Source organism: Tympanuchus pallidicinctus, unplaced genomic scaffold, assembly GCF_026119805.1.
Source record: "Tympanuchus pallidicinctus isolate F22 unplaced genomic scaffold, pur_lepc_1.0 scaffold24, whole genome shotgun sequence".
Taxonomy (NCBI): domain Eukaryota; kingdom Metazoa; phylum Chordata; class Aves; order Galliformes; family Phasianidae; genus Tympanuchus; species Tympanuchus pallidicinctus.
In genome coordinates, this window is record NW_026294741.1 from 8,736,896 (window position 1) to 8,757,480 (window position 20,585).

At 46.9% G+C, this 20,585-nt stretch overlaps 1 protein-coding gene across 1 annotated transcript in view; it reads left to right on the forward strand.

The window, feature by feature from the left end:
* GALNT17 (polypeptide N-acetylgalactosaminyltransferase 17) overlaps positions 1-20,585 on the forward strand; it is a 181,299-nt gene that overhangs the window by 59,272 nt on the left and 101,442 nt on the right. The window contains exons 3-5 of the mRNA XM_052688489.1: positions 3,979-4,145; positions 11,870-12,044; positions 13,901-14,098. Coding sequence (XP_052544449.1) covers positions 3,979-4,145; positions 11,870-12,044; positions 13,901-14,098 — 540 coding nt within the window. The remainder of the gene's footprint in view (positions 1-3,978; positions 4,146-11,869; positions 12,045-13,900; positions 14,099-20,585) is intronic.

A 20,585-nucleotide genomic window follows, 5' to 3' on the forward strand; every position in this document is an offset into this window, starting at 1 on the left:
CATGGCACATCCCATCCGGAGCAGACTTCTCAAATTTATGGAGTTCTGCCTTCTCGCTAGGAGTGAGAACAGCTATACTTTCTGCTTAATGGTTTTTAATCTTCACGTAAAATTTGGGTAGGCATATTTATATATGGATTTGGGAGGAAGGACTTTGCAGACGGTACAGCTGGGACAAATTAGGAAAAAATGATGGCCGTAATGATTTGAGGTACTGCAGAAAATAGAGGTGCGTGCTGCCAGGAGTGGATGAGCTGAGCCTGTTGCAGGAGGAGGCAGATTGCTGCTGGACTCAGTTGGTGCCATGGCTGGGATCCGTGGTGATGGGGTGTGGGTGGCAGTGGTGTGATGTGCAGGCTGTCCCACTGCTCCTGGGCTCCGTCTGTGTCTGGGTGCTGTTTTTCCTGCAGCACGCTGTCGTTGTTGCACAGCCTGATTTTTGTTGTTGTTGTTGTTTGGAAATGTGCTGACTTGATTAATGCAGCCTGACGCACACCAAGCTGTTCCCCATAAACTCGGCCCTTCCCCCACCTCCTCTTTTCATCCTTTATTTGTTTCTCAATGGCTTCTTGCATAAAATTGTCTCAGTAAAAAAATAATAACAACAAAAAAGCCTCCCTGTAAATATATTTTATTCCACGTGCTCTTGATTGCAAGGTCAGGCTTTTGTGTAGGACAAAGATCTCGGACCAAAGAAAGGTGAAGGGGACCGGGGGTGGAATAAAACCCCGTTTCCTACTGTTGGAGATCAAGTGATGCTTCCCAGTGGTTGCTCAGCTTGGGCTTTATCTTCAGCCCTGATGCTGTGTATTGGGAAGGCAAAACTTAAAGAGGGTTTTGTCAGTGTGATTTAAGGGGGCACAGTCAAGCATGATTTAATGGGACATAAAATGCCTCTTATTCTGATGTCCCATTGATCTAAATGAGAGACAAAGCCGTAAGGGCTCTGTATCTTTTTGCTATTAATCCATGATATTTTGATATAAATCCTGCAAGCAGGTGCCAGCCTACGTTAGCTGAAGAGAGTAGGATTTAGTGAGGAAAATGTCACTGTGTAACCTGTGCTAATTAGCTCACAGGTGTTGGCAAGTGAGCGTTGTTCTGAGCTTTACTGATGGAGTGTTCCTCATCTGGCAAAGAGGAAACGAAGGACCAACTGCAGACTGCTTGATTTTGTTTCCAGTTCGAGGTATTTCCTGATATACAGGGCCAGGTTTTGCCCTTGTATTCCAAAATTGCCTTTTGGTAATGATGGATGACTGGAAGTGGGCAAATTTATGTTAAAAAGAGGTGCTGGACTTTCGCCCCAGAAAGGCTGTATTGTATTGATCTCACCATCATCATATTTACATCCAAAAGTTTTCGAAGTATTTGCAGTTGTTGTCTGAGAAATCCATCCTTCCTGGGCTGGGAGTAGAGCCACCAGCAGATATGGTGTGAACTGAGCGTTAGAAATAAAACCTAAGGTTGTTTTCCTGGAAGATGAGAGGATCTGCAGAGGCTTTCTAGTCTACATAGAGGTCTGTTTGCATTGGTTTTAGTTCAAGTTCTCAATAAGCTTGGCAAATGCCTTGGGACAGCCAGTTTCTTCCAGCACTTCTTGCCTTTCTGTTAGCCTCATGTTCCCTTGAGAATGTTCTAGAGGATCACTTCCATCTCACTAATTTACACATCCCCAAGGAGACAGGGCTGGTGTGTGTGCTGCCTTCTGGATGCTCAGCCTGAATCCTGCACATGGACGTGGTCTGGGCTCTGCGTTTGCAGGCTGCAGTCGCCCAAATGATGTCAGAGGGGAAGGTTTTCGCTGAGAGTTTCTCACTGTCCTGCCCTGAGAGGCTGTGGATGTCCCATCCCTGAAGGTGTTCAAGGCCAGGTTGGATGGAACTCTGGACAGCCTGGTCTAGTACTTGATGTAGTGGTTGGCAGCTCTGCCTGTGGCAGGGGGTTGGAATTGGCGATCCTTGGGGTCCCTTCCAACCCAAGCTGTTCTGTGATTCTATGATTCTATGAAGTGCTTTGTCACCTGGAGGTGAATGCTGTCTCAGCCTGAACCTTGGGACTTGTCCCTGTCTGCTGTTCCTCTTGGGTTTGTAGTCATTATTCCTGCTGCTTTAACAAGTTCTCTGCTAACCCTTCTAATTGGGTCGGAACCTGAGCGCTCCTCCTGTTGCTGGCCCCGCAGAGCACACAGCACCAGGTGCTCTCTGGCATGCATGGATGAAAAACATGGCCCATGCATGAGTTTGGCTGCAGGCAGAAGCTCTGCTGAGCACAGCTGCTTCATGCACCAGAGGGCCCTCAAGAGGGCTGACCCACCTGAGGTTAGCTTGGTTTTAAACGGCTGCTTTCCCTGCTCCAGTGGTTGCAACCACAGCAACCAGCATGGGGTGTTTATGTACAGGGCCTCCTACAGGGAGTTGCACAGGGACAATGTGGGCGTTGAGGTGTCTGCTCCTTTCCTGACTTCTTGTCTCTCTGTAATGCTGTTGTCCAGCCCTCGGCCACTGGGTGATGGAAACAGTGAGCAGAAGATGAGCCTCAAAGGACTTGCTTTGGATTTTACCCCATACCACTTTTATCACACGCTGAGTATTCCCCAGAAACGTGGCCTGGGGACCAGAGGTGTGCAGTCATTAGAAGGAAACACTCCTGATCTTGTGACCACTTTCCCTTCAGCTTAGCAGGTACTGACAGCTATGAAAAGCAGGTTTTTAATCTCTCCCTGTTTAGTTTGACTTTTGTGCCAGGATTGCAGGGTCAGTTGTGTTCATTGTAAAGAGATATCTGCCTTCTGGAAGAGAGATTCCTTTTTGTGGAAAGCTTGGATTGCTTTAGGGTATGCAACAGTTAAATCAGGAAATGCAACCTTGTTTTCATCCAACATGCTTGTTAACTAAAGAGGAATCATAAAGAACTGTGTTTCTGTGCAAATCTCTGTCTCCAGTGTCTCTTTTTGGAGCACAGAGAATGCCTGCTGTTGCCTAAGAAACACCCAGCACAATTAAATACAGAGTCATCGCTGGGGAGTCAAGGAGCTTGAAGCTGCTCCTGGATATCGGTCCTGCATTGTTCTGTCTTTGCTTACCTGGGCAAGATCTAGTTGGTAAATGCTCCCTGCAATTCTGTGAACACTGATGTTGTGTGGCTAATCCAGCTTCAATGGGGAGAGGGAGAAGAACAGCTAATTTTCTTGTTCTTCCCCCTTTGTAACAGGGGAAACTGACAAGTTAGGTTGAATTGTTTAAAGTAGGGAACATGTTACTGGCTGGGGTGCAAGCTGATGGGGAAAATGGAAACACCTTGCATCTCTCTGCCACCAGTACCACCTCTGACAACAGAATTGTGCCCAAGCAGATGTTCAGCCACCAAACCAAAGCTGGAGTTAAGCAATGACTCCTGTAACCCAGGCAGCTGATCTCAAAGCTGTGGTTTAGCCTGTACTGACTGTGAAGTATAAAGACCCCAGTTCACAGCAGCGCCCTGCTGGGATGCTTCAGAGACAGAAGTGTGTTCAGAAGAATCTATAAAGAGAGCTAAAAATGTATATTAAAACTATTTAAACGTGGGTTGTTTTGTATTCGTTTCATACCATGACAGATGGGAGAAAGTTCACAAGTGTGGTTTAAGAACTAAACTCATATCTGAGCATCAATTAATCTTGACATGGAGTAGCAAAGCGGAGCTTCCTTCTAAATGGGAAAGGCTTCCTCTGTTCTGGCAGCCGTGGACATACGGATATGCAAACACAACCTCAGCTGAGCGAGCTGTTTGCACCCTGCCTTGGTGAGCCAGGAGGATGCTCTGTGGTGCTGCCATCTCTTCCTATGCAGTGCTGGTGAAATCACACCCAGGCAGCCAAAATACCGCGCAGAACTGTCAGTGCTGTGCCTTAACTGCTGCACATCAGACGTGTTCCCAAAGCTGAGTGCTGCAGCACGCTCTGCTAACCTCATCTCTTTTTTCCCCTTTGTGCTGCAGGTGCAAAGAGCTGAAGTACAGCAAGGACCTGCCCCAGATCTCCATTATCTTCATCTTCGTCAACGAAGCGCTCTCGGTCATCCTGCGGTCGGTGCACAGTGCTGTCAATCACACGCCGGCCCACCTGCTGAAGGAGATCATCCTCGTGGATGACAACAGCGATGAGGGTTAGTGCTGGGATGTGGGGCACCAGCACAGGAGGAGTTTTGATTTCCACACGTCTCAGATTTGCTTTCCTCAGATCTCATGCAGCGTTGCGTTGCGTTTCCTTTGGTAGCAAAAACTGGTAGCTTTTGTAGCAAAAACTGAAACAGAATCAAACCAAAGTTAACATCTGCAATAATTACTGATTGGAATTGTAATTAAAAACTGGAAGTCTGCAAAGGAAACTAGAGAGCAGTCTCACCTTTGTCTTCATTGGAGCATTCACAGGTTCTGGTTTCGGGTGTATCCTTGTTCTGGTCACAGCGCTCTGCTTGTTGCAGGGGATTACCTCTAAATAAGAGGCAGAAGGACAAGACCCTGGAGCACAGAGATCCAGTTCTGCTTTGGCTCCTCACAGCGGTGTTACACTCTGCATTTCCCCTTTGTGTGCCTCAGTTTCCCTATTTGCAACAAAACTCCAGTTTAAAAAAAAATGTATATATATACTTTTTTTTTTTTAAAAGCTGGGATCTGCAGAGATCCTCATTCCTCTTATATGACGTTTTTGATGTGAGAAAGATTTGTGCAGAGGAGGAAACCAGCGCACCAGACACACGCAAGTTCAAGCCATGACAACACTTGGAGAGAAATGCTAGGTTTCCCATGTTACCTTTGTGTTTTGATTCAGCCTTCTTACAGGCACTGCTGAATATCTTCCCTTCTGGCTTTTAATTACAGAAATATGCAGGGTGTTTAATTTCATATGGCAGCGTTTTCGGTCTTGGATTCTTCCCAGGTTTGTTCTTCCAGTGTACAGTTGGATAACGTCATGAGGGCAGTTAAAATCTCATGAAGACCAGCAAATGGTTGTTGCTTTGATTGCTGCCTTCATTTGCATTGCATGCTTTTGGTATTATTTAAAAATAATAATAATAATAGACATGGGCTGTGGATTCCGTGATGAGAAAAAACAGGGCACAGGATGAGGAGAGCTCATTTCCAAAGGAAGTCTGAGAGGTTGCTTGTCTGTCTGCAGCGAGATGAGATGGTGTGCAGCGAGCTACTCAAGCCTGTAAAAATAGGCACTCAAATATCGCAGTAATGAGCACCATAGAAAGCTGATGAATTATAATTACCAGTAGAAGAAACAAGAGGCCAGCTCCTCAGATGAAAATCGCAGCAGCTCTGGTGCAGAAGCTGAGCTGACGTTCACTGGTGAAGCTGTAGGATTTCAGAGCTCAGGTATCGGTTTGGATATTGAAGAGAAAGTGCAGGCGACCTCTTGTTGTGGTATTGCCCAGTCTGAAACACCAAAACGAGACGTTCCTTCTCCAAACTGAACCGTACCAATGGGGTGAAGAGAAGAATTCTCTTCATTAGAGAACCTCCTGGTAATGATTGCTGAGTTTTTCCACACGCTTCTAAACAGCCTCCACTCTGCAGTTCGCATCACTGACATCCAGTCAGGGACTCTGGAGGCACTATTAAAAGACAGGAGACAATGAAATGAATCCTTTCAAAAAGCATCAACCCCAAGTAAACTGAGACTGCTGGTGTTGAGGATACAGGATGGAATCTGTTTGTCCTCAGCTGAGATTGCAAGGCAGGGCCTTTCCTGGTGGCTTGTACGAGGGTGGTGCCTTGCAGGAATGCTGTACCAGCACTGGTATTAGCAGGGTGATAGCAGGGCTCTCGTACCTGGAGGGTTCCCTCTGTGTACCTGTTTTTGTGCTGCTTGAGCTCCCTGTGCTGCAGTGCTCTGTGGGAGCTGGCCAGGCTGGGGGAGATGCAGAGAAATGACCCACTCTGATTGAGGGGTGGAGGAGCTGTGTAAAACCAATTTGCACGCCTGGGCAGTTTGTGCTGTGTCCCACCACGAGGATGCATCACTTCCATCAGTGAGCATTCCTCATAATGGGATGGTGTTGTACAAAACCCGAGCACCCAAGTGCTACTGTCCTCAAAAGCATTCCGATGGAAATATGAAAGGAAAACGGGGCAAGGCATAAGGAGATGCTGTTATCCACCAGGGTTAGTTAATAATGTTGGAGCTATGCTGCTGAATCTTTGTGGGCATCATAACAAATGAGATTTTGAAGGGGGGGATTTGGAGGAAGGTAATGAGGTAACTTGGCAGATGTTTATGGAGAGCTCCTCCCAAGCGTATAATAACATAGAGTTTTTCTGTAAAAGAAATGATACAAATCAACACGTAGCTCTTGGACCTGTGCACTCGCTCTCTGCATCATCAAGGAGCCTCAATGACAGCAAAGAAATATTAATGGCCATAATATTGTCATATTAATTTGCATTAATGGTAGGAAATAATTGTGAGCAGCGATAGTAACATCTTACAGTTGATGCTTCAGATATTGCAAACAAAGTCATTATAATATATGGATTTATCTCTACAGGAAAATAATTACAGGAAAATAGATTCTCATGAGCTGTGAGATTTAGAGATGACTCCTGGAGGAGTAAGCACTTGTGCCAAGGATGCCAGCAAGGATGGAGCTGTGCGTGTGCATTGTCCACTGAATGAGACAAGGGCAGAGTTGTAGGGGTTGGAAGGGACCTCTGGAGATCCCCCAGAGCAGTTCCCTACAGCAGGACATCCAGGAAGATGTCCAGGTGGGTTTTGAGTGTCTCCAGGGAAGAGACTCCCTCACCTCTCAGGGCAGCCTGTCCTGGCACCCTTACAGCAGTGAACTTCTTTATGTTCTGATGGAAATAACCCCTGTTCTGGTTTGTGCCCATTGCCCCTTGTCCTTTTGCTGGGCACCACTGAAAAAAGCCTGGCCCAAGAAATTCCTAGAGTTGGTTGTGAGCATGGGTCAGTTTCTATGGCGTATGGCTTGTGGCTGAGCCTGCATGAAGTTTTGGGGCTCAGCTTTGTGCACCAGAAAGGAGATGGACTTTCTGAGAGCAGAGGCCCAAAACCCTGGTGGTTTCCTGGAGGTAACTTCTGGGCAAGCAGCTGGAGGGCCAATGGAAGCCCATGGCTCTGGACCACGGGCTGTAGGGTGCTGTGTTTTCGTGTGTTTTGTGCTGGAAAGCATTTTTCCGTTTTTCCCACAAATACAGGAAGAGAAAAATGTAGGATGGGAATATGTATAGGTGTCATAGAATCACAGAACAGCTGGGTTAGAAGGGGCATGAAGGATCATCACGTTCCAACCCCAACCAAGAGCCCTGGGATTTCCAGGTCAGCTTCATGTTTTGGAGTCAGTCACAGGGCTGGAGGTGAGAGCTGAGTGTTGCTCTCAGCTTTGTTGTAGTGCTAGAGAACAACGTAAAACTGTGCAATGAGAGATGAAAAGTTAATAAACAAGGGTGTTCTGATTCTTTGTCTGTGAGCTGTAAGGAGATAAAAGATGCAAAGCTATTGCAATGGGAAGAAATCCCTTCTTGAAGGAAGAAGCGTGAGGAGTTGTAGTTGGAGCCCCCGTCCCCCTTGAGCTGCGTGTCACGCTTTGTAAAGACTTTTTTGGAGGTTTCTTTTGTTTGTTTGTTGCAGGGGTGTGATTACCAGGCTGGCATGCAGGCTGTGTTCCGCACTGATAAGGTGTTTCCCAGCTTGTTGGAGGGATGTGGCCGCCTGCCCCCGAGATGCTGCGTTATCTCACGCTTGCACACTTTGTCTGAGTGCGTCGCTTAAATCAACACCTGCTTTTTCGTGCTGTCTTTTAATGTTTTTAATCTGGGGTAATATCTCTTTGAAAAGCAAACTCCTTGGTATCAAAGGAAACCTTTGGATGAAAGGCTGCTCGGAGCAGCTGGCTGCACCCAAGGGTGCGTGCTGCTGGTTGCAGTTTAGCTCTGTGCAAGGCATGAGCTGTGGCTTGGTGCATCACTTTCTTGTTTTGCAGCACCACCAGCAGTGTACGTGTGCTCCCCTGGGGGCTGGCTCACACGTTAGAGAATAGCTTCAACAAACTTCTAAGAGGCTGGGTCTTATCTCAGCTTTTCCTGGACGTCGGTCCCATCTGAGTGCCTGCTCATTCCAGTTGCTCTACGTAAATGTGGGTTGCTCTATTGCAGCAGACCTGGTGCTGTCCCACAAGTGTTCAGTACTGGTGCTTTCAGGCCCTGCTAAAGAGCAGAGGGGGCAGTGAAACTAATTGGTTTGTCCCTATTTCTTGGGCTCTGGTCAGATGAGAGATGTGCAGCTGAAGGCACTCAGTGTTCCAGCCTTGCCTCTATCTGAGTAGAACCAGCCCAGCCTGTCTGTGTTTGGGAATTGGTTCACACACCTGCTCCCTTGTTCACAGTTACCTCTTTGATATTTGTGCACAAACATGAAAAGCTTTGGAGGCTCACCTGGATCTGAATCTCACTGCCATAATTCTCATGGCCATTTGTTGATCATTGAAGAAGTTTCCTCCGTGGGTTCCTGACCTGTGATGGCTGTGGCACTTCAGGCAGGTGAGGCACTTCAGACAGTGCTGCTGTCCCCATGGCACGGGGCATTCCCAGCCCTAACCCACATGCCCTGCAGTGTGTGGGCTTTCTGATAAAGCCTCCGTAGACTTTTCCCACTTGGCTCAGCCTGGCAAACACTGCCATGTTTTCCTTCGAGGTGTAGAGGAGGTGCAGTTCCTCTGGCCATCTGGTGCCATTGGTCTTTGCTCCTACCTTACTGTGCCACCAGGTAGTTCCCATCTTGAGGGGATTTGGGAAGGACTGGGCAGGATTTGCAGCACAAAACACAGAGCAGTGGATATTCCTGGAAGTTCCCACGGCTGCTTCAGGGCTGCTGTCTGTGACACAGCTGCTTGGAGTGGCAGCCGGTGGCTCTGTCTCTCTGGCAGGCCTATTTCCCAAAAGGCTCATGTAGGTGACAAACCACTTTGCAATACATAACATAAGTCATTACAGCTGACAGCTGGAATTTTTAATAGAGCAACAGGTCTATTGGATTCTACTTTCTTGGACTCGCCTTTCAGTGAGGATCAATACAGACAGATGGAGAACAAAAGGGAGGATTGAAATTGAACCTGCTGGCATTTTCAGTTCAGTTTCTTTCTTCAAAACTTCCCTGGAAATGTCTCATGCAGTGGCAAAGACCGAATGTTCACAGATACCTCAATGTGCAGGTATTGATTGCATCTGTAACGAACGAGATTCAGGAATGATGTGGGTGTGCTGTGGAGGAGCATCCCTGGAGTTTGACCCATGCAGATACCTTGTGAGCACGTGGGCTGCACAGACTCTGCTTTGATGAGGATGAGGGGGAGTGGGGCAGCCGCTGCTCTGCTCCCACCGTGGCTCCTTTTGGTTGTCTCTTTGCATCCAGAGTTCTTCTCTGAGCTGCATACCATGCTGAACTACTCACTGGTGCAGTATGCTGTGGATGTTCTCATTTTCAGCAACGAGCTGATACGAGCAAGAGCATTGCAAGTACATAGCATAAGGCAGAGGCAAGGAGAACAGCGGCCAGATGCTTCCTCCCTCGCTGTAATTTGTGTGGAGTACTGAAAATAGCAAGTTCAAAGGCCAGATTACCAGTCTGAGGGAAAGCTGACTCTATTAAGCAAGGCTCATGGCTATTCCCCTCTAGTGGAAGTCACTTAATTCCTGGCATATTATTTCAGCCCTCCTAACCTTCCTGATATAGCTTAGGGATATGCTGCAGAGATGCAGGAGTTGGAGGTGAAACACTTCTGAAGTTGGTGGCAGATGAAAAGGTTTGCTGCTGCCAACCTTACTGCCGCGGTGCTCCGGATCCCAGCCTGGATCTGCGCCTTCTGACAGCACGACACATCCAAAGCCCAGCCCACTATTGAGCCTGCTCAGTAGGTTATTACCTATTTGGTAATATCACCTGTTTGGGTGCTAAGTGGGAGTCTCCTAATCCCCAAAGTGCTCTGGCATCGTGCTTACACCTGCTGAGCACCATGCTTTCCTGCAGAGCTGTTGCCCTCCTCGGAGGCTTCAGACACCAACCAAGGGCAGCACAGATGTGCAGCCTTCCTCTGGCCAGGGCTTGCAGAGGCACATCTGAACAGCTGATTCTCACCCCAGGGTGCTCAGGGCTGAGGCAGACTGGGAGAGAAGAGAGGGAGTGAGCCCAGAAATCTGCCCAGCATTGTTCCACTTCACACAGTTCCTCCCTGGTTCACTAAATCTATACCCTCCTTCTAGCTGCTCAGACAGTTCCCAGGAACGTTTCTTCCTCTTTCCCTTCAATGAGGAAAGCTAAAAATTCCAATTTGTTGAAAGTGGTTTTAATAGTTCCTTCTAGCCTGCAGTGCTATGGTCTGCAGCATTAATGACAAAAAGACACGAGAGGCTGTGCTGTGCTCGTGGGGCTTCATCTGCCAACAAGTCTGTGTCCCTGTCTCCTTAAAATCATTCAGAAGAGTTGTTGTCTCCATAAAACACTGGTTTTTCTCCGAATGGCTCAGCATGAAATGGAAGTTGCTGAGTTATGTATGTATGTGATGCAGATGCTTTGAGTTGAGGAAGGGGCTCATTTGCTTTATTCTTTTTATTCCCATTTCAGCATAAAAGAGAAATGAGACTTTGGGGAAATTGGTATGTGAGGGGAACAATGCCAGTCTGAAGGAAGCACATTTTATGTGCTTGGGAAAAGGAGTGGAGGGAAAGGGAATCAATGCTGCCGTATCCTCTGAGGGTATCCCAGGCTGGCCTAGCAGATGGGCCTTGCTGTTGACTCATTTGCTCCCCGATTGCTGTTTCCTTCCTGCAAGAATGGCTTTGTTACTGATATGTGCTGTATGCTGTGGATTGTGTCTATCTGGGAGGTAATAACCTTCACTTGGGGTCACTGACCATATCTTAATTTCCTGATGTCTTGGAGCCTTGTAGGAATCAAAGACCCTCATGGCGTTAACAGTGTGTGCTGGTAAACTGTAGTTTTACCTAGGTCTTACAGAGCACTTTTCATCAGCAGATCTTTGTGCATGTCACTGATTCACCAGGAGGTATAAGGACCAAGGTAGAGGCAGAGCACTAGAGTCCAGCACAGAGGGTGATTTTTGTAACAGGAGGCTCTGTACCGATGTAGTAGGGCACAGTTGTAAGCTGGTGTGTTCCGTTAGTTTTCTCTGTTGTCTGTGGTGGTTGGATGTTCATTCATTTATTGTTTGCTTTCTTTTTGGAGTGTTGGGCACAGCATGTTGAAATCTCCCTTGGGAAGCTGGAAGGATGCATGTGACACACAATGACAGGTGATTGCATTATGTCCCTGAATGGGGTTGTTCTCAATCCCAGGACCTCCAACCAAACCTTGAACTGAGAATCTCAAATGGGGCAGTAGAGATTTTGGAGACTTTTCCAAACAGTTGAAAAAACGTGCTGCTCTTTGCAGCCTTTCCAACCTTTCTTATACTCCCAGGTTCAAAAATTCTGTACCTCTCTTTTCACAATGTGTAACTTGTACCTACCATCAAGTTCAGTGCTGGTAATGACTGCAGGCTGACAGCTCCATCATGTTCTCAGCCACAGCACATGTACAGGCTTGGGTAGCACAATTATATGATCTGTGGTTCCAATGAGCATTAAGACACAAAGGATGAAGGTCTTCCAAACAAAGCCAAAACCTCTTTAATTCTATCGGAGTCCGTTCAACGTCAGGTTTAACAAATGCAAAACAGCATTAACTCAAATCTAAGGTAGTTTCAGGTGAATATATCCCTTCTGGCGGTGGTGTCAGGGTGCAGGGGGTTACGTTAGGTGGAAGCTTTGCAACTTTTCAGTGGGTTTCTGGTGCTTCTCCTGGCAGAGGAACTGAAGGCACCGCTGGAGGAGTACGTCAATAAGCGGTACCCAGGGCTCGTGAAGGTGGTGCGCAACCAGAAGAGGGAAGGCCTCATCCGAGCGCGCATCGAAGGCTGGAAGGCGGCCACAGGCCACGTCACCGGGTTCTTCGATGCCCACGTGGAGTTCACTGCTGGCTGGTAGGTGTGAGGACGACGATGGGGGGCAGCCCGTCGTTTTGTTAGGATGCATGAGAGCATTTCCACATGCTCCTTAATCCTGTCTTCCTTCCGTGCTGAGCGGTCGCTAATGGGACACGTTGGGATGACACAGGGAAGGTCTTCTTTATATTAATTGTTAGTGCTCTTGTTTACTGTCATCATTTCCTAGTCCCTTGTTTGATGTTTCCCTGTTTCTCCCTCGCTTCTGGTTCGTTGTTCACATTGATTTCCAGTTCTCTTAGGCCTAAGAACTCTAAGTTTAAAAAACAAAAAGCCCAGACAGCGGGGGATTGAGAAAGAAAGCATTTCCCACATTCTTGCCCTTTGCAGCTGGATCCCACTGGGGGAGGCTGATATCTTAGATTGATTTGTTTTCTTCTGCAGCTAGGAATAAGTGCAGAGGTGCAGAAGCAACAGAGGTATTTCATAAGGACTCTTTTCCAAAGGGATCAGAAACGTGTGGGTTCAAGTGGCTGAAGTTTCTGTGAGTGTAGATCATGAAAGGAAACCGAGAGTGGTTTTTCTCTCCTACCTCGTGTAAAAAGTAAATGGCCCGTGTTTAGGAAACTAGGTGTAGAGGAGACTAACTTGTGTCCAATTTGAACACGAAGAAACATCCACTATAAAAATGCTTCAACATTCAACTCTGCAGCGCAGAGTTCTGTGCAGTCATTGGAGTTTTTATAATAGCAGCACATCAGGAGAGTGCATTGAGGAGTCATTACTTATGTTGATATCTGCCCAACTAAACATTCCTCTCTTCAGGTCATTAAGTCTCCACACATGCTTTTATTGGTATACTGAGAAAGTTACAATTTACTGAACTCTTGAAATAGCTTTTGTAAGGGATGGAGTGGTTCTGCAGCAAGGACTCGGCTCTGGCACTGCATAGCTGCTGCTGTTGCTGTTCTTCCATGGAAGGAGTCTCCAGATGGTCATTGAGTGCCTTCTCTGTATTGCTCTGCCTGCAGAGTCAGTCCATGCTGCAAATCCAGCCCTTAGTTGATGGTTTGTCCAATTTCTTTGCTACCTCAGTGAAGATATCAGGAAAGCTCAGTTTAAAAACATGACAATTTTGAAAATTAAAAAGTTCCAAGTGTGGAATTACTGTTTAATAATATTTTTTGTTGTTGTTGTTTTTGTTTGTTTGTTTTAAGCAAGCATACCATACAGAGAAAACACGGTGTGCTGGCTGTGCAGGAGAAGATAAGGTCCACTTTCAGAGCTTTCATTCATTTCAACAGCTGAATGCCTTAGTTTGTGGAAATTGTTTTTTGCTTCTGCTGCTGGCCTCAGCTCGCCCATGGGTTTTCATAGGAGCAGTCAGAGGTGTAGGAGGGTGCTGGAGTGCCCAGACATGCAGGGCTTTGTCCCTGTCTCCGCTCACAGCCCTGCACAAGGGATGTGTTCAGACAGGGAACCCCGCTAAGTGCAAGCACTGCAACCTCCTGCTGCATCTCCCTGTTGGCTTGGCAGCGCCTTTTAGAAACAACCTTTAGTCCTGGCCGTGTAAATGTGTTCTCTCTGCATGTGGTTTCTGTGCAGATAAAAGCAGGGGCAGATGGGTCAGTAGTACAGAGGCCAGGGTGTTGCAATGTGAATTGCTCAGTGGCTCTCCGAACCCCTTTGTGTGGGTTCTGCTGCATCTCTTTCGTGCCATCTTCCAAATGGCAGCAAGAGATGCTCACAACGTTCCTTTCTATTTACTGAATGGTGACAAGATGCTCATTTCCTTCCCCTTATTTAATCATACAAGCTGTATGAAAGCAACAGTGTCCACGTGCAAACAGGGCAAGAAATTAAATTTCTTCCTGCACATTGTTTCTTTTTCCCAGGGCTGAGCCAGTGCTTTCACGAATTCAAGAAAACAGAAGAAGAGTCATCCTTCCCTCCATAGACAACATCAAGCAGGACAACTTTGAGGTGCAGCGTTATGAGAACTCGGCCCACGGGTACAGCTGGGAGCTGTGGTGCATGTACATCAGCCCCCCCAAGGACTGGTGGGACGCTGGGGACCCCTCACTGCCCATCAGGTATGTTGCACGGCCCGCCAGGTGAGATGTAATAGGGCAGAATGTGGGAAGACATAGTGAGAAGCCAGCCTAGAGAAGTTGGATGCTCAGAGAGGGTGTTGTGTTGTAACACCACCAGTTGAAGGGTGTTACTGGGGTGAACAGTTTTTGAAGAGGGTATTATTTGGCCATGGTGTGCAGAAGCACTGGGAGTTGTGGGCACTGTGTAGGTTTGTACAGCCTTGTGTTTAACTGCACGTGACGAAGGTGCTTTATTTCAATTACAGCATTCAGTTTTTGGAAATCATAAAGAATGAGGTGATTATTGCTGCATAATGATCTGAGTGTGAATTCATGAAATAAAGACACTGCGTATTTTGAATAAAAACTGCATCTCCTTTCAGGGCAAAGTTAGAACAAGCAAAGATATCATTTTACAAGCCCTGAAAGAATAGGTCTTAAGTTGTTCTTACACTGATCTCTGCGTGGCTGGCAGCTCTAAAATGTTGTTCCTGCAGGCTGCAGGTATGGGACAAGTCCGTTTGAGCAAAGTATAACAGCAGGAGGAGGGAGAGCAGCTCGGTGCGTTAGGCTGGGGTTGCTTTGTGCATAGAGGTCAATTATTTCCTCTTGACAACCCCCAAATACCTGAAGTGAAACGTGGGCACTGCTGCCTCAGGTGTGGGGTGTGCAGGATGGGCACAGGGGCTGTCAGAGCCAACAGCCTTGCGATGCTGCTGAATAATTCAACAGCTTACTAAAATAACGTTGTTAACGTGCACTGGGGGAAGGGTTATGAGATAGATGAATAGTAGTGACCACAACAAAAAGCTGATGAAAAATACTCTCTCATTGCATTATGTCGTGGAACTGCCTTCAGACCAGAAATAAATGACCGCAGTTATTTTTTTTGTCACCCAGTGCTATGAAAACTGTGCACTTTATGACAGTGTTTGCATGAGTGGGATACCGATGCGGTACTCCATGTAATTATGCATGGGATTAGTGGAAATTCTGAAGTGATAATGTGCAAAGGTACATTAGTTTTATAGCGAGCTTTTAGGATAAAAGAGTGGGGGTGAGAGGGAAAAAAAAAAAGGCAGTTTATTCCTTCTGTTTGTTTTTGGTTTATACCACTGGTGTGTGGGGATCATGGCAGCATCAAGAGAAACTCCACTGCCCAAGATGGGGGCTCCAGTGTGCCCCTACCAAATCCTTAGCAGTGGAGACCGGAGGCAGACAGCTGTGGGAACGCACTGGCAGGCAATTTTCTCTCATGGTTGATTCATAAGATATAATTATCCAGGCAAAGAGTGCTGATGGCATGAAACTCATCTACAATATGGCCCAGTCTCAAACTGGTTCCAGGTTTATGCTCTATCCAATGATTTTCCCACAAGAAGCAGTCTCTCTTAATGGCTGGGAGGGATGCTGGTGTAATACTTGGATTCTGTAATTCATCTTCTGTGGTTTTTTTTTCTTCCCATTAACATTTAAAATTCTGATACATGAGGAGACCCTCAATCTCAGCACTCTGTTGTGCATGCATTTCACAACTAGACTCTCCTTGCCAGGCCTATGGACTTTTCTGTCTACTGCCCAGAAGATAAAACTGTGATTATGGCATGACATATCACATCTAAATTAGCACTCATAGGAGAGGAAGGCAGTAAGAGATATTTTAAACAGTCATCATGTAGATCCTTATCTGCATCAGCATGACCTCCCATCAAGGCAGTTGAATTTTCTCATTCAGGCGGTGTTAATGTGTGTATATAGAATCACAGAGCAGTGTAGGTTGGAAGGGACCTCAGAGACCATCAGTCCAACCCCCTGCTACAGCAGGTACCCTACAGCAGGGCACACAGGTAGGTGTCCAGACAGGACTTCAGTATCTCCATAGAAGGAGATTCCACCGCCTCTCTGGGCAACCTGTTCCAGTGCTCTGTCCCTCTCCATAAACAAGTTCTTTCACATGTTTGTATGGAACTCCTTACGTTCAAGTTTTAGGCCATTGCTCCTCATCCAGTCATTGCACACCACTGAGAAGTGTCTGGCCTCATCCATTTGCCTCCCACCTCCCTTTAGGTGTTTAAGAAACATTTGTCAGATCCCCTCTCAGTCTTCTGTTACCCAGGCTGAACAGACCCAAGTTACTCAGCCTTTTCTCATATGGGAGGTTCTTCAGGCCCTTTGTCATCTTTGTGGCCCTCTGCTGGACTCCTCCTAGTCCTGACTTTTTTGAGCTGGGGAGGCCAGAACCAGACACAGTATACTCAGTGTGGCCTCCCTAGGGCAGAGCAGAGGGATAGGATCACCTTCCTCAACCTGCTGGCCATGCTCTTGGTAATGCACCCCAGGACATCATGGGCCTTCCTGGCCACAAGGGCACACTACTGGCTCATGGCAATCCTGCTGTCCACCAGAGCACCCAGATCTTTATCTGCAGAGCTTCTCCCATAGGTCTTCCCCTAACCTGTACTCATGCAGTTCTTTATTATTAATGATACCCTTTGAGCAGTTTACTGCCAGCCCAGAAATCCTGTTCATCAAGGGAAAACAGAAGAAAGCTGATGTTTTCTGTGTCCTGTCCCAACCAGGTCTTTGGAAATGCCATAAAATGGTGTGCTGCTGACTTGATCATCCAACAACAGGGTGGGAGCTGCTCTCGTTGCTCTCCAGGAAAGCTTCATCTCCCACCTGGAAGCCCGTGATTTTGGGGGGCTTCTCAGTAAGGAGTCTGCCTGCTGCTGCAGCACTGCTGGTTCCTTCTGCCTGACTCATTTCGTTGGTGCTGCGTCAGGTTTTGTCAGAGAACAGCTTTGGAGAAATTGCTGATATCTGAGATTTCTGGCTGGAGCTGCTGATTGTGCTCCAGATGCAAGACTCATGATTTATAATTACATCTGTGACACCTCAGTGGCTCTGGGGGTCTGATTCAGGAAGACATCTAAATGCACTCTTGCATCTTTGTTTCTTCAAAAGCCAAGTAAGCAGACAGAGCGTCTAACCAGACTTGAGGATGAGGGACACATGTCTGAGCACAGAAATTAGGGTCCCACTTTTCCACCAGCAGCAATGTGTGTAATCACAGAATCACAGAATGGCCTGGGTTGAAAAGCACCACAATGATCATCTGGTTCCAACCCCCTGCTGTGTGCACCGACCAGCAGACCAGGCTGCCCAGAGCCACATCCAGCCTGGCCTTGAATGCCTCCAGGAGTGGATAATCCACTTGCGTGGTTGGTGGGTCCATCAAGAGGCTTGTGAATAGAATATAATGCATTTCTTGACTTCTCTTGGTCTTTTCTGCACTTGCCTGGTGGATTGGCTCAGCCTGAGAGTTAAAAGCAGTGCTGAACGGCTCTGTTAGCTTGCAAGCACCCTAATGTGCTGGGACTGAAGGAGTCCTCGGGTGGCTTCAGAGATGACAGATGTGTGTTTGCAGGCATGCAGAGTCCAGCTGGGAAGCAGCAAGCAGGTTAAATTGGGCTTTGGATGGGGTTTTGCTGCAGCTGTTTTATGTGGTACTTCATCTTTAGTGGTGTTGGAAGACAAAAGCTCATTTAATTAGTATTAAGATCACTGTGAGGGGGAAATTGGTTTTGAGAGTTATGGATTGTAAAAGAACAAAAAAGCTGGTGATTTTGAGTGGTGTTTTTTTTTTTTTTCTTAATGATGAAAATAATTTGAATTAGCCCACCCAATTACCTGTTATCTCAGCCTCAAATGCTAATGGGTTTGCTTTGCTACGTACTTAGGAAAGAGAGAACTCTTGTCGTGGTTGTGTAAATGATGCTGAGGTTGAGATGGGAAGAAAACAAGGGTTTTGGGTATTGAATATGACAGACAAGTGGAGAGAAGGTGCCTAATTCTGCTGCTCAGCAAAATGCTTGTGGTGTTTATTATGAACTGTCACCTCTGTCATAAACTGCAAATAACACTGAGATCTCCCACTCTTGTCAAGGTGTGTTTTGCTTGCTGTAAGGCCGTAGGGGTTTGTGGTGTTGTTTTGCTATTACTGTATTTATTATATATACATTTGGAAACTGCTAGGTATGTCCTTAGTGCTTCCAGCAGCCACCATCCCAAGCTGGCTTTCAGAAGCACAAAAACTCACTGTTTTCTTTAATTAACTGATGTCTCCTTTCCTCCTTATCTACTCAGGCTTTCTCCAGGCAGCTGTTGCAGCTCTGTAGCACGCAGACCATGCTCCAACCTCTAAAGAGCCATAGAAGTAAAATTGTTCTCAGGAATACCCAACATGCAGAATGATGCAGGTGAACCTTTGTTTAGGACAGTTTGTTCCTGTGGTGTATCTGCACTTCTGCAGGGATGAGCATCGTAAAGCAGCACACAGCCCTCAGCAGATAGCTGTGCACAGCCTTGCTAAAACTGTTAAAAATGTTTTCATAGAATCATAGATTGGCTTGGGTTGGAAGGGACCCCAAGGATCATCAGGTTCTTTAATCTCCCTGCCACAGGCAGGGCCACCAACCTCCAGATCAAATACTAGACCAGGCTGGCCAGGGTCCCATCCAACCTGGCCTTGAACACCTCCAGGGAGGGAACATCCACATCTCTCTGGGAAGCTGGTGCCAGCAGCTCGCCACTTTCTCTGTAAAGAACTTTTACCCACGTCTGAGCCCTCAGCCTGACAGTCTTATGAAAAAGCATCCAGGAGGTATGGCAAGCTGTTAAATGTAGGTGATGTTGTGAGAATTTCAAGGATTATTCCTTGGGGTTTTGTTTTGAAGAAGGTGTTTGTATGAAATGCTAAATTAGCTCTTCCTGGTGCTCACTAGCATCTCCAAACTGTAGGGAGGTCCCCATTGCTGTGTGAAGGCAGGTGTAAAATGTTCTCACTCTTCTGGTCTAGCTGCTTTGGAAATTAAAGGGAAGGCTGATTTTCATAAGAACCAGACATGGTTGGTAATGGTAACTTGCATTGGGAAGCCTCAGCAGGTGTGTCTGTTCTGTGCAGGTGTGTGCTTAGAGGAATGGGGTGTGTATGAGCATCACAGCAGCTGCAGAGCACTCAGGGAGTTCTTTAATGGCCACATACAAAGAGTAAATCAAGCACAAGATAAAATAACAGTGCTGATGAGCTGTCTGTCTCTAAGGCCCCTTTTCATAAGCAGCTCAAAGAAGTTCTGCATTGACCACCAAATGCTGATCCCCCCCCATGCTTGCAGCTGCACCCTACTGTCACCCTTATAGCAAAAATCCCCACGGCCTCAGTGGTCATTGGTCCAAACCTGAGACAGATAGGGGATTATCATGATTCTGCTACGCAGGAAGGTTTGTGAGTGCTCCTGGGCAGTGAGGAGGTACAAGCATCTTTCCATGTAAACATCTGTAAATCAAACGCATGCTGTCTGTGCTGTGGTTGCTGGAGCCTCGTGCATCCAGGTACATCATTCTTAAAATTAAGGTCACTCCTGACTGACAGTGGTCAGCACAGAGGCCTCTGACAACTTGCAAACAGCCCAGCAGAAGAAAGGAAGGGATTTTTTTCATCAGTATTTAATTTGGTGCAATCTTATTTGGACCTGTGTTCCAGGAGAGGGAAGGCTTAGGTCAGAATCCTCATCTCAATAAACTTTGTCATCCATCTCTGGATTAAATTACAACTGTCAAGTGCTTTACTGGCTTTAAAAAATGGCTTTGCAGGAAGCTTTTTAGCCCTATCAGTGTGGGTTTGCTTTTAGATGCAGAGTTTCTTTGACTTTCCAGATTTTGAATGGGAATGCACTGGGGAGAAGTGCACCCCGACTCACTGCACTGCAAGTGACTGTCAGCAGAATGCTGATTTTCAGCCCTCAAACTTCACAGGGATTCCCCACGGTGTGAGAAACCTGTCGTGCCTTTTTGTGATGAATTCCCTGACTCTGGTCATTTTGAACATTACATAATTTAGTGCAAAGCGTAAAAGAAGGGCGCCTGATGATTTGTCACTGTGTCAGGTTTTACAAGACGAACAGACTTAAGTTGCTGCCTGAAAGACTATTGAGCTTTTGCTGAGGGTGCACCTGGGATTTCAGCATATGTGGGTGGTTTGCAGCAGCCCGTGTGCTGACCAGCTCTGCCTGTGTGTGTTAGTGCTGCACCAGAATGGTTTTTAATTTCTCAAGGACTGTCCTTGTGATCGCATGCATTGGCTGCAGTGAGGAACTGGCCAGATTCATTGAAATGAATGGTGAGATTTCTGCCAAAGACCAAAGGGGCTGGGGCTCTGCAAGTGTGATTTTTCTTAAAATTGGAGGAAAGCTGCTGGAGGAAAGGATGGGAGAGGTGGTGGGGTCACCCTACAGATGTCCAGAACTGTGGAGATGTGGCAGTGAGGCAGTGGGCAGTGCTGGTGGTAGGTGGATGGTTGGACTGGATGATCTTAGAGGTCTTTTCCAACCTTAACGATTCCGTGACTCTGATGTTTCTGCAGCCTCTGAGCATTCTGCTTGATGCTATTGTAGATGCTGGTGTGCACCTCTGTGCAGAGAGTGGGCTC